General features: G+C 46.9%; 1 protein-coding gene across 1 annotated transcript; it reads right to left on the bottom strand.

Moving 5' to 3' along the window:
- Nucleotides 1–1002: 1002 nt before the first annotated feature.
- LOC134411487 (claudin-16-like) lies at nt 1003–16643 on the bottom strand. Its single transcript, XM_063145316.1, has 5 exons — nt 16530–16643; nt 14450–14552; nt 7900–8064; nt 5703–5897; nt 1003–1094 (listed from the first exon to the last, which is right to left on the bottom strand). The coding sequence occupies exons 1-5, from the start codon at nt 16641–16643 to the stop codon at nt 1003–1005; spliced, it is 669 nt and encodes a 222-aa protein (XP_063001386.1).
- Between the last annotated feature and the right edge of the window lie 492 nt (nt 16644–17135).

The raw sequence follows: 17135 nt of genomic DNA, 5'->3' as shown, positions 1-17135 counted from the left end.
TCTCTGGAAAAGTAAAAAAAAAAATTAAAAATTGGGGGGGGGAGGAGAGGAACGGGGCCATTTCTCTCCCCCCCCTTTTTTAAAAAATAATCTGTAACTGTGGAGCTCCACAGAAACAGATAATAAAAATAAAAACGGGGGAGAGGGAAGGAACGAGGCAGCAGAGGAGGACGCAAGAGGGACTGGACGAACCACTTCTCCTCCTTCTGGCTGCCCATTCCTACCCCCCCCATTTCTTTTTTATTATTATTATCTGTATCTGTGGAGCTCTGCAGATATAGATAATAAAATTTTAAAAGGGGGGGAACGGCCTGTTCCTCTCCTCCTTCTCCCCATTTATTTATTTTTTTTACTTCTCCAGAGGTGTGGGGCCACCCATGGTGACCAATCAGGGGGCGCCATGGGCTCCGCTACCAAAAAAGTCGGGGTAAGCGCCCAACTTTTTTGGAGTGGGGTTTCCGGGGTTTGTCCCTGGATGGCTTTGCAATGGCGGCTGCGTCACATAGATGACATGCCACTACCGTGAAGCAACCCCGGGGCAAACCCTTCATGTAGATGTGCCCCTGGTTGTGTGTGGCTGCTCCGTACAAGGGTTTCAGCCACCCCTAAGGAACCACTTATTGGCATTGCCAGTTTGGACTGTGCTGATGACCTGTTGTGGGGTGGTGATGCCATCTCCAGGGGGGCTCAGAGAAGACAGGTGAACAGGCAGAAACCTAAAGGAAGAGGAGGAGCAGAACCAAGAGGAATTGGAGGTTGGCAGTCAGACCCCAGTAGGGTATGGTGCTGGTGGAGGAAAGGGTCTTAAATTCTGCCCCCAGCCTCCAGTTGGAGCTTGACTGATAATGCTTTACATATTGCTTTGGGGAGGAGGGGGAGCAGGAGAGGTTGCACATGTTGCAGGCATGGCCAAAATCTTGCATCTTGCCTTCCCTCCAAAGTTGGAACGAGAGAAAAGGCTCTTGCTTGTGATCCAGTCCACTGTGGCCGCCTGTCTCTGTGTCACACTCGGGAAGCAACTGCATACATCCTGCAAGTGATCCCCCGCGAATGGTTTGAGGGGCGTTGAGGTCTCCTGGATGGGGCAACATCTCCTTCAGAAAGAAGAATTCAAAGCAGTATACTTAAGCACTTATATGTCATTCTCATCTGTTTAGCTTACATTATCTTGTATTCCTCATAACAATCCTCAGGTATCGTGATCCATAGCTCCATCTTTTAGTCATGTAAGGTGTTGAGACAGACAGAGTTGAAGATTTTCCTATTCAAACTATAGCCTCAGCAGCTGTGTTGTCTAAAAACTCAGTCTGGAGAAGTACTTACAGTGGCAGACTAAAGCCTTCATCCCATGTACCCTTTTATTGTGGTTCTCCCTCGAATTATCCTACTTCGTTTATGCAGTGCTTATATACCATATGAAAACTTGCAAACTTACACCTCTCCTGTAGCGCATTGCCGTTACCCTGCTGAGGTTCACTCTCACCTTGTTGTTTTCACCATGGACTCACCCATTGATCTCCTTTGTACCTCCCCCTACAGTTTATTGGTTGTTGTAAGTTGGACAACTCCCCTTCCATTCATACTGTCCAAAAAACTCCCTCCCCCTTCCATGATCTGCATGGGCATGGGCATTGTTCTAGATGTGTTTACTCAGAAATAAGACTCTCTCTGTTCAATGGGCTTTTCTCAAAGGTAAGCCAGCATGTGATGTTGGCAGTTGAAATCAATGGGATTTACTTTTGAGTAAGGGAACTAGCACATCTATAGTTCATGAACTTGAAGATGCAAGTAAGCACACAGGCACACCACCACCACTTCCGAAGGAGCCAGGATCGGTTTAACACCACTTGCTTCGTGGCTGCTCATCCTCCCCTCTCCTCAGCTGGGAGTTGGGCCTGACACCCCCTAGATCTGAGGTAAAAGGGGGCAGGAAAGAGAAACAGAGGGCTGGGGGCTGGAAAGATTTCCCCTCTTTCTGCGCCCTTTTCCTAAGGAGGAGCCAGAGGGAGGGAGCCTCCAGGCAGGGTTAGGGGATTTACTTTACTCAAAAGTAAATCCCATTGATTTCAACTGCTAACATGACCCTTGGTTTGTGCTTGGAGGGGAGAGAAACGGTTAAGGGGGCAAGGAATCCAAAGAATCCCTACCTACGATTTTAATACATGTTGCCTAGGCTACAGCCCTTCCCCTAATCCTGCCTGGAGGCTCCCTCCCTCTGTGGCTCCTCCTTAGGAAAAGGGTGCAGAAAGAGGGGAAATCTTTCTAGCCCCCCTTCCCCCCCCCGTTTCTTTTCCCTCCAAGCACAGACCAAGGGGCAGCAGGTCAGGTTAGCAGTTGAAATCAATGGGATTTACTTTTGAGTAAAGTAAATCCCATTGAAGATGCACAGCTTCAGTTGTTCAAACGAATGGAAATACGAACCTACGTTCCTCTGCACTAGCAGAATATAAGCTCCAATAGATTTGAGGGAGGAAATGTAAAAAATCATTTAAAAATCAACGGATGATCCAATCTGGTTCAAATTTGGCATGCTGAAAGCTCTCCTTAAGATCTATGACTGTGCCAATTTGGATCTCTTTATCTTTAAAAATGAGGGTGCTGCTGGCAAGGAGCATTTCCCACATTTCTTTAAAAGTGAAAATGGACAAGTTAAGATGGAGGCAGCAGCAGGAGGAGGGATTTGAATTGGAAATTAAAAACACCCACTGGAGACAAGACACACCCCTTTCTTTCATCAGCAATTCTTCCCCTTGAAAACACACTCACAGAACACCAGATTCAAAATGAGGGATGAAAGTACATGTTGCAGTTTGAGCGATGTGCTTTCACGTGACTGGAAGAACCGTACTTTCTGTGCACAAAAATATTTCACTTCTTTTAGCTAAGAAGTGCAATTAAAAGCAGGATGCATGGGAGTACTTCACAATAAAAGCAGATGATAAGCTGGAAAACTTCGGAGTCCTTTGTACACAATTTGCAGTGATTGCACAGTATAACACTGGTGTGATGAAACTCTAAAAGTCCAGAGACCAGGTTCAAAATCCCCTCTCAGCTGTGATGCTCACTGGGTGGCCTTGAACCAATCACTCTCTCTCAGCCTACCCTACCTCACAGGGTTGTTGTGAGGATAAAATGGGATGAGGAGGAATAATGCAGACTGCCTTGAGCTCCTTGGAAGAAAAATGCCCTCTTACCCTCTATTTCTGATGTTCAGGCTTTGAGTGCCATTGCTTCTGTAGCTGAAATGGCACCACACATGCACATGAAAGTATGTATCAGAAGACATGCTTTGCAAAAATACAAAAATACAAAAAAAAAACTTAAGGGGAAAAAAACTAAGTTGGGGGGACACACCCCAGAACAGCCTAATGATGACAGTGCATGCTCAGTAGCCACATAATAGAAACGTGAGGAATGGAATGGAGTATGCTGGAAGAGGACAGGGCTCGCTGGTATCTTGAACTCCACACTAAAACTTTTTGTTGCAGGTTCCACTTATAAATAAAAGGTCCCAGAAAAGATCACAAATAGCTCCATCACACCGGGTGTTAACACGCTCCCTACCGTTGCTTCTCTGCTTGTGTTTTGGTTCCTCAGTTACTTCCTCTTTCAAAAGAGGAAGTACCCAACGAGCACAAGGCCTGTTGAGTCCACTGCTCTAATGGTGCTGCTTCTCCTGTAGCAATTCTGCATTTTAAAAAACCATCGGACTTAAAGAGGGTGGGTTTTTTTGTGGTGCAAGGAAGGCCAGAAGGGGTGGAAGGCATGAGGGAGGCAGACTACGTCATGTGAGGGACTTGAGCAAACTCCGTGAGTGTCCAGTAATCTATATAAATAAAAATGTAAATGTCCGCTCGAAACAGACGTTATATCTCCGAAAGTTCTTCACCGATTGCTTTGAAATTTTGACACAACGTTGCATTTGAATATGCGAGCGTTGTTATGTAACTATGTTCTATATGGGGTCAAAGGTTTGTCTTAAAATCGAAGAAATAGGCCTCCTCAAAACCAGTCCTGCTGATCATTGTGACATCGCCAACCGGTAGGCCAATCCACTGCCTCTGCCTTCTCTCCTATTTGCATGTTCCCTCCTATTTGCTCTTATAGGTCATTGTGACATCGCCAACCAGTAGGCCAATCCACTGCCTCTGCCTCCTCTCCTATTTGCATGTTCTCTCACAATTGGCTGAGTGAATATAGATGTCACACTGTGACAGTTACACGTTCTGAAGAAAGGTAACTGCCAGGAGTTTCCACTAACCTCCTCACCGTAAAAACATCCTTTTTAAAAAACCAAACAGTAGGCCAATCCACTGCCTCTGCCTCCTCTCCTATTTGCATGTTCTCTCCTATTTGCTCTTATAGGTCATAGAAGCAACAATCTTGACAGGACCTTTCAAAGGTGAAGATGTCCTCATTCCTCGCATTCCTATGATTCCAACAGATATGCCATTTCAATTTAAGAGATTGCAATTCCCAATTCGATTGGCGTTTGCAATCACCATCAACAAAGCTCAGGGCCAATCTTTAGAATTGTGCGGTTTAGATCTAGACACAGATTGCTTCTCACATGGACAATTATATGTTGCGTGTTCTAGAGTCGGCAAACCAGACAATCTCTATATCTACACAGACAATGGAACAACTAAAAATATTGTATATCCACAAGCATTGTGAAATTAAACATATTAGAAACATCCGCTTTGTCTTTTCTTTCTTTTCAATTTAACCCGACTGAGCCACAGCAACGCGTGGCAGGGTACAGCTAGTGAGCAATAAAACGCTCGTCGGATGGAGCTTATAAGGTGAATTGCCAGCCTTAAAGGTCTGTCCTAAGACCAGCTTAAGCCGGGCAGACATTATATGGTACATGCAGCTCTCAGCCAACTAAAATGTGGCCAGAAGCACCCCCAGCTCCTGTGCTCCCCTCCTTCCCACTGAATAGCACTGGAAGCAGCGGAGGAGTGAGCTAATTGGCATAGTCTACAGCTGGTTTCAGTGCTAATAAATGGGGCAGAATAGAGTGGATCATGGGCAGAAGAGGGGCACAAAGTCTGTGTGTGTTTTGCATGAGACAATGAGGGGGATTGTGTGTGTGTGTGTGTGTGACAGAGTGGGGAGGGGGAGCCCAGGCCCCACCAGCCTGCAACCCCTGGCCTGCTTCCCACCACTGTGTATGGCTCTTGGGAGTGAAATGGTTGCTCATCCCTGTTTTGGGGTGACAATCTACTATTCTATGATTCTCTGGAGGTTGTGGGCTCTCCCACACTAGAGGCCTTCAAGAGGCAGCTGGGCAACCATCTGTCAGGGATGCTTTAAGGTGGATTCCTGCATTGAGCAGGGGGTTGGACTCAATGGCCTTAGAGGCCCCTTCCAACTCAACTATTCTATGATTCTATGGTTTGCACAACATGTGCATATGGCAAAGGTGATTATTTCCCCGATTCTGACTGGTGGGCCTCGGAGGATTAATAAGGGCGTGGTGGGAGGTCCTTGTTTCTGGATCCTTACCCTGGGGTGGGAACAAGGCCCCCAAAATTGGCCTTGGGAAGTGACCATCAGTACCATCAGTCTGTGTGTTTCCCTGGCACCACGAGCGACAGTGAATGAAGTGGAATAAGGAAGGCTGAGCAATGAATGGCATGATACCACCACTGCCCCTGCTATGGCCATCCATTCCCCTGACCACAAACTGTACTGACCTGTGACAGCATAAAGGCAGCAGGTCAACATGATGGACGCCACAAAACATCCCATGGAGCCTGCCATTCCCAACCAGCATGACCAGCCGAAGTCATAGTGGATCCCCAAGAAGAACACACTGTGCAGCACAAGTGTGGTTCTCTCCATGTAGACGTCAACAGCATACCAGACCGAGCCCACCAGTCCAAGGACACCTGGCAGGCCAAGAAAAACAATCCTCTGAGGTCTCTTGACAGATGTGGGGCTGCCACCAAACCCCTCTGTTGGGGCCACCCCTTCCGTAGACGTAGCAAGTTTGCTCCTTGTCTCAGTTAGGGTGACCATATTTGGGAAACCAAAAAAGAGGACACCTAGTGTGTGTGGGGGGAAGCAGCTTTCTGAGTCCTGCAGAAAGTACGTTATTCCCCCGCCACCTTAAAGAACCCGATTGGAGTGGAGGAGGGGAAAGGATTTCATTCTGCACCACCACCATCCACTCCAATTGGGGCCTTTTCTATAATGTCCACGAATGACCCACTTTCCCCTTTAAGACCTCAATTGGAGCTCGGGGTGGGGGAATGATGTGCCTCAAGAAAGCATGTCACTCCCTCCTGCCATGCTAATGGCAGCCTTAAAGAGGAAGGTGTGTCATTCCAGGACATTATTGAAAATGATAGAAAATCCCCCGACACCATGGAAAGAACAAAAACCAGGACAAATCCGGGGAAATCCTGACAGTTGGTCACCCTAGTCTCAGTACCATCAGTCTGTGTCCTTCCCTGGCACCACCAGCAACAGTGAATGAAATGGAATAAGGAAGGCTGAGCAATGAATGGCATGATACCATCAGGGCACAGTAAGTTTCGCTACATGCTAAGAATGTGGAGGTGTGAATGGCACACAGGGGAGATTTTTGCCAGCCTCAGAGCCCAAAGTCGGGGCCCTATCTTGAGTGTGTGCCCCCACAGGTGCTCTCAGTTACTGACTGGGTTTATACAACATGACAAGCCCAAGTACAAATTGAGTCTAGCTTGAGTGTGGGTTGTCGTTGAACTGTGGGCTGGTGTTGAATCATGGGTTGTTGTGTTGTGTGAACCCAGTCGTACTAAAAAAACATGGTTTGTTAATCAGGAAATCCTACAGTTCACAACCAAATAACAAACCATGGCTTCTCTTCATGGGTTGTTCATGATTAACGAATTATGGTTTGTTAGTGTGGCTAGGTTCACATAACACAACAACCCACAATTCAACAAACCACCCTCAACCCATACTCAACCTGTAATCTGGCTTGTCGTGTTGTGTAAACTTAGCCTAAATGAACCTGAAGGTATCTCATACTGAGTCGGACCATTAGTCCATCAAGCCCAGTACTGTCTGCTCTGACTGACAGCAATCTGGGTTTCAAGTATAGGCAGATCTTTCCCAGCTCAGCCATTTGATAGAGTTTGCCCTCGTATGGAGTAGCAGCTTACTTTGTTCCTTGTAGCAGATGCTCTACCACTGCACCAGGGCTTTCTTAAAATGTGTCCACCCGTGACAGCCTCTCTGATTGTTTAGACATTTCTAAGCCTATCTTAACAGTTTTAAGGACTGGAAGCATGCTTTATTTGTGTTCGTATGTATGTGTGTGTGTGTTTTAAAGCACCAGAAAGCTGATCAGTTCAGATTGCTGAAAGCTGTACCCAGAATAAATTTTTGCACTTGTATGATGTAATCATGTAAAACACTGCTATAATAGGCCCTCCATGAGACACTACTTGGCCACAATGTAGAGCTTTCTCTACATGAGTGATTTATTGCACACTCATGATTGGCCACTCACAGAAGTTTGCGGGTTCTTTAGATGGCGTTGTCAACCTCCAGGATGTCTCCCGCACTTCTCCCGCCCCTTATCCTGCTTTTTAAAAAACAGAGATAATCAGCTATTTTAAAAAAGCACAAAATCAACCCCATGTAAAGTTGGTGTGTGCTATAATTCTGCCACTAGATGGTGCTGTTTTATTAAAGTGAATGGAGTATTCAATTCAAAACACATGGCTACCTGTGTAATTGAGCTAATTGTAATCCCAGAAAGAAAGTGGAAACGGAGAGCCCCATTAAGGCAGAGGTGTGTTTTTTTAAGTAGAGAAGCTGGAATACCCCGAGGCTTGCCTGAGTAGCTACCCTGTTCTATGTTAAGCAAGCCAGATCTCCAGAGCTGTGGAAGGCGCTTACTTCCAACTCCAAGCAATAATCCAGATGAACAGCACATCTTCATCTTTACTTCCGGCTTGTCCTTGAGAAATTTGACACAATCGAGACCCGACACCAACAAGACCAAAGCAAATCCCAAGAGGATGTCGGCCGTGATCAGCAACGCTCGAGTCATCACGATCTTCACTAAGGGACGAGAGCAAAGCCAACATGGGCAGAGGGCAGCCAGCAGCCAGGCAAGCAACAAACCGAATCCAGACTGCTTCTCCTGCTGTATTATTTGTGTCACCTCTACTTTCCTGTGTCTATAAGCCATTCCCAACAGCCTGCCATTGTTTTGCATGGACCCAGCCACAGTTCCCAGGGTGGGCTATATGCAAATGAGTGGGTGGAGGCATGCAGATTGATGCAAGAATGGTTCTCGGTTAAGGGGCAGAGAGAGGGTTAGTTCTTGAGCTGATGGCATTATTCCCAAGTACACTCCTTTACTTTCTCTCCAAGCAGATGTGGCGCCCATCAATGAAATACACATACCACCTGCAATCTCTCACGATTTGTGTGATGCCACCTCTTTCTCTTACTTCAGATCCTTCCTCAAAAACCACCTTTTCCAGCAGAACCTTTGGCCTAACCCCACAGCTAAGTACATGGAACTGATTGCACGCTCTTCCCCTGGCAACTCTCACTTTGATTCTCCTCTTTTTGCTGGGATGGGAGCTGTATCTCAGCGGTAGATGCAATAGCCAACCTTGCCCTTATAGTCCATTCCACAGACAATTATTTGCATGCTGCACTTGGACGACATGCTAATAACTCTTCCATGGAGTAGGCCATAGGGCAGGATTGGCTATCCTACCCCCCCCCCCGGGCCACCCTCCTCACCGAATGACGGTGTGGGTTCCCATTTACCTCCCTGTGACAACTGAATCAGGTGAGGCTGTGCAAGTCCTGGACCAGTGCCTAGACTCAGTAATGGGCTGGATGAGGGCCAATAAACTGAGACTGAATCCTGGCAAGACGGAAGCCCTGTGGGTGAGGGGTTCCCGAGTCCGGGAGACAGGCTCATTGCCTGTTCTGGATGGGGTTGCTCTGCCTCTGAAAGAACAGGTTCGTAGTTTGGGGGTACTCTTAGACCCGTTTCTGTCGTTGGAGGCTCAAGTAGCCGCCACGGCTCGGAGTGCCTTTTACCATCTTCGGTTGGTTCGCCAACTATGGCCTCTCCTGGACAGGGATAGCTTGACCACGGTGGTACAGGCATTGGTAATATCAAGATTGGATTACTGCAACGCACTCTATGTGGGGCTGCCCTTGAAGCTGCTCCGGAAGCTGGAGCTAGTGCAGAATGCTGCAGCTCGGCTGTTGTCTGGAGCTGCCCCTTTCCAGCATGTAACTCCTCTGCTGAGGGAACTGCACTGGCTGCCTATTCGCTACCGGGCCAGGTTGAAGGTTCTTGTACTTGTGTACAAAGCCCTAAGCAACTTGGGACCAGGATACCTGAGAGAGCGCCTTCTCCCTTACCAACCTGCCCGGTCACTGAGGTCATCCGAGGGCCTGCTCCTGGCGGTTCCACCTAGATCCATCCTCCGATTGGAATCCACCAGGGGAAGAGCCTTCAGCGTGGTGGCACCCCTCCTGTGGAATTCCCTGCCTCTGGAGGTCAGGCAGGCGCCAACCTTGTACTCCTTTCGGCGCCTCCTGAAAACATCTTTATTCCAAGAAGCCTTTCTTTAACATGCAGCCTTGGATTTTCTGTGTTGTTGTTTTTTTGCTTCTTTTTAAATTTTGTTTTAACTGTTTTATTCTGTTTTTATTTTCATTTTACCTTGTACACCGCTCCGAAATTTTTTCAATGAGGAGCGGTATATATATCCTAATAAATAAATAAATAAATAAATTGGTGAGCCATCATTCCATGGGGATGAGTGGAGGGGGGGGAGACGCTCCCCTGCATCCTTCCTGCTGTCAGCGGAGGAGACCCACAGGTGCCGATCCTGGTGGCAGCAGCCATGGAGGAAGATGTGCTGCAGCGGCACAGAATCAGCGGATCACCTCGACCGTCAGGGGAGGAGATCCGTCGACCAGAGCCAAAGGAACAAGGAAGCAGCAGGCTCAAGCAATGGTTGCTAGAGCCAGCCCCTTCCTTGCTTCTATGGCCCCCCAGTAGCGAAGGAGGTGGTAGCGGTGACGGCATGCAGCGATCCCATCTTGCTGCCTCCTCCTCCCCCATTAGTTTCGATGGGGATAGACATGTTGCAGATGAATACATGTTGTGTCAGGGTAATGGTATTCATCAGCAACTCATCTATCCCCATTACTTTCAAGGCTGAGGGCGGGGAGAGCTGTCTCCCCCGCCCTCAACCTCGAAACCCATGGGGAAACAGGACGATGCACTCACTTCTCTTTCACCACACCCTCCATTTGCCGCCAAGTGCCGGCAGCTGGCAACGGGGCACACAAGGAGTTCCTGCCATTCCTAGCACCCCCCCCCATCCCCAATTGCCAGCATTTCCCTCTGGGGCAGGGGCAAGGGACATGCATGTCCCTGGGAACATGTGGAGCACCACGATTGGTAGCACCCCACTCAAGGATGGCATGTGCCTGTCCCGGGAAGCGCGTGTGGAGCCATAGGTTGCTCCCCACCAAGGGATGACACGGTCAGCAACTCCTCAAGCACTTCCCGGATGGGATTATTTCCCCTGGCTATAGAGCCCTGCTGTGCAAGAGTGGCAGGAGTTTCTGCCACTCTTGCCTCACTACTCTGTAGCAGGGGAAATAATCCACAGAGCCCGAAAGATGGCTCGTAATCAATGGTTATGCAGATAATCAACTCTGCACACCATTGATTATTTGCATTAATTATTTCTAGAAAAGAAGCAACTGTAGCCTGTTGTTTCCCGCATGACAACACACGAGTCAACAGTGGACTCTTGAGTCTACTGTAGACTGTTTAATCAACCATTGACTATTTTGTCATCCGAACCCAGTCAATTTTCCTCCCTCAAGGCAGGGGATTATTTCCCCTGCCTATAGAGCCCTGCTGGGCAAGAGTAGCAGGGGTTACTGCCGCTCTTGCCTCGCGACTCTGTAGGCAGGGGAAATAATTCGTGGAGCGCAACAGTCCGACATAACGCTCAACGGTTGTGCAGGTAATCTACTCTGCACAGTGTTGATTATTGGAGCTGGTTATTTCTAGAAAATAACCAACCATGGGGTGGGTTTTGCCCCAAAGACGACACAATAGTCAATGGTGGACTATTTAATAAACGGTTGACTATTGGATTGTCTGAACCCAGTCGCTGTCAATAGGAACTATTGATCTCAGTGGACCAGTGTTCTGACTTGGTATAATAGAAGCTTCTTATGTTTCTATTCAATTCAGCCCTTTATTCAGTACTATGAGGACGATACTTTACTTTATTTTTAGGTGAAGAAAGTAGCTCAGTAGAAAAGCACCTCCAGGTAGAGCTAAAACCATGAAGGGTGACTAACAATCAGTGCAGACAATCCTGAGTGACCTGAACCAATACTCTGACTTGATATAAAACAGCTTCCAACATTTCACATTTTCTGCGGTAAGCTCCCTAGGGCAGCTAACTATACTTTATTCAAAAATACTTTGAACTTTTCTACACAAGGTATTTATTGTGCATTCATCATTCCCAACTCACAGTAGTTTACGGGTTCTTTAGAAAACATTGTAACCCTCCAGTTTTGCTTCGGTTTTAAAAAGCACTTTTGCTGAGTATTTTGAGTGCAGGGAAAATGTGGTATCATTCATGAAAGTGAAGGAAAAGATTTTTTCTAATTGTGTAATTATGCTAATCCACTATACCACAGCACTATCTAGATGTTATATAGCAGAAAAACAGGAAAGGAAATGCTCTTCATGTAGAGCTCAGATCTCAATTTTGTGATGAACCCAAAAGCAGATACAGCCGATTAACAGCCTCATGTAGAAAAGCTCTGTGTTCATAGAATCATAGAATAGTAGAGTTGGAAGAGTCCTATAAGGCCATCGAGTCCAACCCCCTGCTCAATGCAGGAATCCACCTTAAAGCATACCTGACAGATGGTTGTCCAGCTGCCTCTTGAATGCCTCTAGTGTGGGAGATCCCACAACCTCCCTAAGTAACTGATTCCATTGTCGTACTGCTCTAATAGTCAGGAAGTTTTTCCTGATGTCCAGCCGGAATCTGACTTCCTGTAACTTGAGCCCGTTATTCCGTGTCCTGCACTCTGGGAGGATCGAGAAGAAATCCTGGCCCTCCTCTGTGTGACAACCTTTTAAGTATTTGAAGAGTGCTCTCATGTCTCCCCTCAATCTTCTCTTCTCCAGGCTAAACATGCCAAGTTCTTTCAGTCTCTCTTCATAGGGCTTTGTTTCTAGACCTCTGATCATCCTGGTTGCCCTCCTCTGAACACGCTCCAACTTGTCTGCGTCCTTCTTGAAGTGTGGTACCCAGTTTTCCATCCTAGCCTCAACAGACTTGCTGTGGTCAGTGAACATACTCAGTCCTCACTGGGCTGTTTTGGAGAGTGTCTCCCCCCATACCCAGTTTTAGGATTTTCCTCATCCTCAAATTATTTTGTATTTCTGCAAAGCCTGTATTTCTCTCCTGTACATAGGTGGTGCTATTTTACTATGCCATAATAATAAGACTTTGCCAGTATAGAATAATTAAACTGTTGTATTTCATGCCATATAATCTCAGCTCCTTCCTCCCTTCCTCTCTTCAACTGGGGCTTTAAGGACTTCCACACCTTTCGATAGACTTGAGCATCAGGGAGTTGTGCTCAACAATTTTCCCTTCCAAATTCCTTGTAGGAGACATAGAGAATGCATTTTCCTCACATTCTAGGTTTCTTTGCAGTGAAGGCAACGCCACCATTCTTGTTTTGGTGTTGCAAAGCATGCTGGGAGATGAGATGGGGTACCTCCTCATTCATCAGGATGTCTAGCTCACAGGCCTGTTCAGAAAACACGTTACCCCATGATTAGGCTGCTAACCCTTTTGCAGCAATTGGTTAGTGAGCGTGTTTAAACTGTTACCGCCATGTTTAGGAATGGTTTACATGACGTTTAGCTCAAAATGCTTAACCACAGTGGCTTAGCATGTTGTCTGAACAGGGTCCATGTGTTTCAAAGTGCTTCACATGCATTAACTCAACAATCCTTACAGGAGCAGTGTAAGGCAGTGCAAGACATGGGGCCACTCAAACCAAGGGAATCAGGCACTGGAGTCAAGACACCTTCCTCTCTGTGGCACCAGGCCAGGGTAGCTCTCGCACTGTGGAATTACCACCAGCCCAATCTCTGCTATGTCGCAGTGCCACCTATGTGGTGGTCAGAATTGGAACTGGACTTTTCTGTTCACCCACAAGTCACGACCACGTGACTTGAGGGATCAACAAGGGCCTGCTTGACTGTGTATAATTTTTGCTGCAAGCTATGCTTCTCCGTCCGAGCACGTTGTCTCACTGCGAGCCCATCTGTGAACATCTCTGGCTGCTTTCAGCTGAAGTCTGTTGCAAAGCTAGGTCTCTGGTCTGACAGTTAGGCCAGTGGTATTACCCCCATAAAACAAATTATGTACTGAGGTTGGGAGAGCGACAGCTCACCTAAGTCTGTCTCCATGGCTACAGCTCATGGGTGCAATACACTAGGGTGACCATATGAAAAGGAGGACAGGGCTCCTGTATCTTTAACAGTTGTATGAAGAAGGAAATTTCAGCAGATGTCATTTATATGAATGCAGCACCTGATGAAATTCCCTCTTGATCGCCGCAGTTAAAACTGCAGGAGCCCTGTCCTCTTTTGTATCTGGTCACTCTAGTATAGCTCCTGCAGCTTTACGTGTGTGATGAGGGGGGAATTTCAACAGGTGCTGCATGCATACAAATGACACCTGCTGAAATTCCCTTTTCAATACAACTGTTAAAGATACAGGAATCCTGTCCTCTTTTCCCTATGGTCACCCTAATTATACCTTTTGCACTAGGGGCCTCCCTCCCTCCCTCCCAACTTTACTTTAGGTGGACTACCAACTCCCCACTGGATGCACCCATCAGTTCCTCCTTCACATCCAGTTGTCACGCACACCATTTTAGCAGGCCAGGTATGGTCAGAATCACCTCTCAGCAGTCTTCATTGTTCTCTGGGGTAAAATTTTAGGGTGACCATATGAAAAGGAGGACAGGGTTCCTGTATCTTTAACAGTTGCATAGAAAAGGGAATTTCAGCAGGTATCATTTGTCTATATGGGGAACCTGGTGAAATTCCCTCTTCATCCCAACAGTTAAAGCTGCAGGAGCTATCCTAGAGTGACCAGATTTAAAAGAGGGCAGGGCTCCTGCAGCTTTAACTGTTGTGATGAAGAGGAAATTTCACCAGGTTCTCCATATATACAAATGACACCTGCTGAAATTTCCTTTTCAATACAACCATTAAAGATACAGGAGCCCTGTCCTCCTTTCCATACGGTCACCCTAAAAATTTACAAAGAGAGGGGGCATAGTTGCACAAAAGTTTAGAATCCCTGTCTGATTCCAAAACGGTTTGCTGGAAACTTACACGGGTGTTCTGCTAAAATGGAATCGTATTGGTCACAGGTCTTGATGCCATCTTGCATGTTGGTGACGCACTCCCTCCAAAGCCCGCGGCACTTGTGGCTGAACTAAGAAGAAAATGGAACATGCTGGTATTTTTGTTGTATTTTTCAAAGAATAAAATAAATCATAAAATAAATTAGAAATAACATAAAAAGTTCACAATAAGAACATCAAGCAATTCAATTTAAATTATACATATAAACAATATACAATATAGTATGTATATAACAATAGGCATTGTATATTGTATGTGTGTATTGGTTATATGTATATCAAATTTACAATGAAAAAGCACAGACTAACCTCAGATTTATCAGTTAAAAGCTGTTGTAAATAACCAATCCTCCAGACCCATTTAAAAGCAATGAGGCACCAGAAGTTGGAGCGCAGGACAGTATAAAAATGGATAATCATCCAGGATGGGTAGGTTCGGGTTTCCTTACCGTCGCTTTTCCCCCCCCACTTCTGTCCCACAATACTTCCTCTTCCTTTACATGGGGAAGAAAAAGAAAGTAAACAATGACCACATAGCCCATTCAGTGGGCGTTTTTATCATGCTGCTTTTCCTGCATTGTTATTATTAATGATATTTATTTATAGAGCACCATCAATGTTCATGGCGCTGTACAAAACAAAACAAGACCATCTGCCATATGGCTTACAATCTAAAATCACAATCACAGATAGGGCAGGGAGGGGAAGAACCAGCCGGGGTAGGGGGCATTAAGACTCAAATATAGGCTGGTATCTATCTGGCACACAGTAGGAAATGGCGGTACATTTTGCTTCCCCTCCAAAAAATCGGATTTACCAGGATCTTATTTTGTTGCAGAAAGAAGACCAGAAGTAGCTGGAGACGCATGGGTGGTAGACGTTGTTGTCAAAAGGACCTGCAAAAAACCATGAGCGGCCAGTAACAGTAACAGTCCCTGGAAAAGAGTGACAGTTAGGAGCAGCAGAACTAGAAGTTAGAGTTAAGCAACCGCTTTCAGCTACTGGAGGATGAGACTGGAGGACAGTTTGCAGAGGAAGAAGTACAGGAGACACCATGCAACAGTGAACAAGAGGCAGAAGGTTGGTCGACCAAGAAGAAGAGAAGAGTAGTCATTGTGGGAGACTCCCTGCTGTGTGGGATTGAAACCCAGGTATGTTGTGAAGACCCATGGACTTGCCAGGTATGCTGTCTCCTGACTGTTAGAGCAGTACGACAATGGAACCAGTTACCTAGGGAGGTTGTGGGCTCTCCCAAGCTAGAGGCCTTCAAGAGGCAGCTGGACAACCATCTGTCAGGTATGGTTTAGGGTGGATTCCTGCATTGAGCAGGGGCTTGGACTCGATGCCCTTATAGGGCCCTTCCAACTCTGCTGTTCTATGATTGTATGTGCTCCGATTGGCTGCTACTGCCCCTTTCCACCTCCCCCTCTGCTGGGGACAGCCTAACCGTGCAGCTGCGCCCAGGGGCCGCCTTCGCACTCCAGTGATTGGCCAAGCAGAGCTGTCCGTCTTCCCACTGGCAGAGGGGCTGCTCTGCCTGTTTGGTCTAGCCTTTCCTAGCTGCAATTTGCCTTGAAAATCACCTCCTGTGTGGCAGTTAAACAAAGGAAAAAACTCCCACTGGCACGAATGGATGCATAGGGCCTTGCGGAATATAGGGAGCCCCTGGACCCCATGAACCCAGGTCTAGCAGATTGCGTAGGGCTGGAGTGAACAATACTGGACTAGAAAGCCAAACAGTCAGCGCTGGTATAAAGCTGTTTCCTATATTCTATGTTCCTAGGAGATCACATAAACCTATTACTGTGGTTTCTTGAATCATAGCCACATTAATTCATCTGCCAGTGGTGGATCAGCAGATGTAGCTCTCACAGATCCTTAAACATACTAGCCTATACAACTGTTGTCTACCAGCCTTCCCCAAGCTGGTTCCCGCCCTCTTTTGGACTGCAATTCCCATCATCCCTTTGGCCATGTTGGCAATCCTCACATATCTGGAAGTCTGTGGTGTAAGATCCACCAGGAAGTGGTACATTCCTCGCTCTCACCTCTAAGCTGTCATCAGCATTGACCATCCAGCAGTCTGTCCAGGTGGCTGCAACCAGGAAGATGGTTGAGATGAGTGCCATGCCAAAAGATGCCAGCTGCAAAACCACTGCCATTTGGGAGAACTGGGGGATACCAGGAAAAAAAACATGTGTAAGGAACTACCCATATCAGATGTATACCAATTTCACTGCCATGGCTTCCCCCAGAGAATCCTGATACCATGGCCATTAAATGAGACCTGCCCCCATCAACCCAATTAACAGTAAAGCTGTTTCTTCAGTAGAACTTTAAACTTTAGCGTAACCAGATACAAAAGAGGGCAGGGCTCCTGCAACTTTAACTGCTGTGATAAAGAGGGAATTTCACCAGGTGCTGCATGCCTACAAAGGTATGGTGACCATAAGTCCGGTTTTGCCCGGACATGTCCAGAATTGGGGTGGGGGGGCAAACCTGATCCGGGGGGAAACCCCGTTTTCCCCGTTATGTCTGGGCAAAATGTGGGGGCTGAGGCTGCCCCCCAGCCACTTGTGATGGGAAGTGAAGACAGAGCCCCACCTGCTGCCTCACATCACCCTCTGTCAGCATGAGGGTGACGTGAGGCAGGG

The sequence above is a fragment of the Elgaria multicarinata genome, chromosome 20 (assembly GCF_023053635.1).
Source record: "Elgaria multicarinata webbii isolate HBS135686 ecotype San Diego chromosome 20, rElgMul1.1.pri, whole genome shotgun sequence".
Taxonomy (NCBI): domain Eukaryota; kingdom Metazoa; phylum Chordata; class Lepidosauria; order Squamata; family Anguidae; genus Elgaria; species Elgaria multicarinata.
This window is presented reverse-complemented; position numbering and strand designations above follow the sequence as displayed.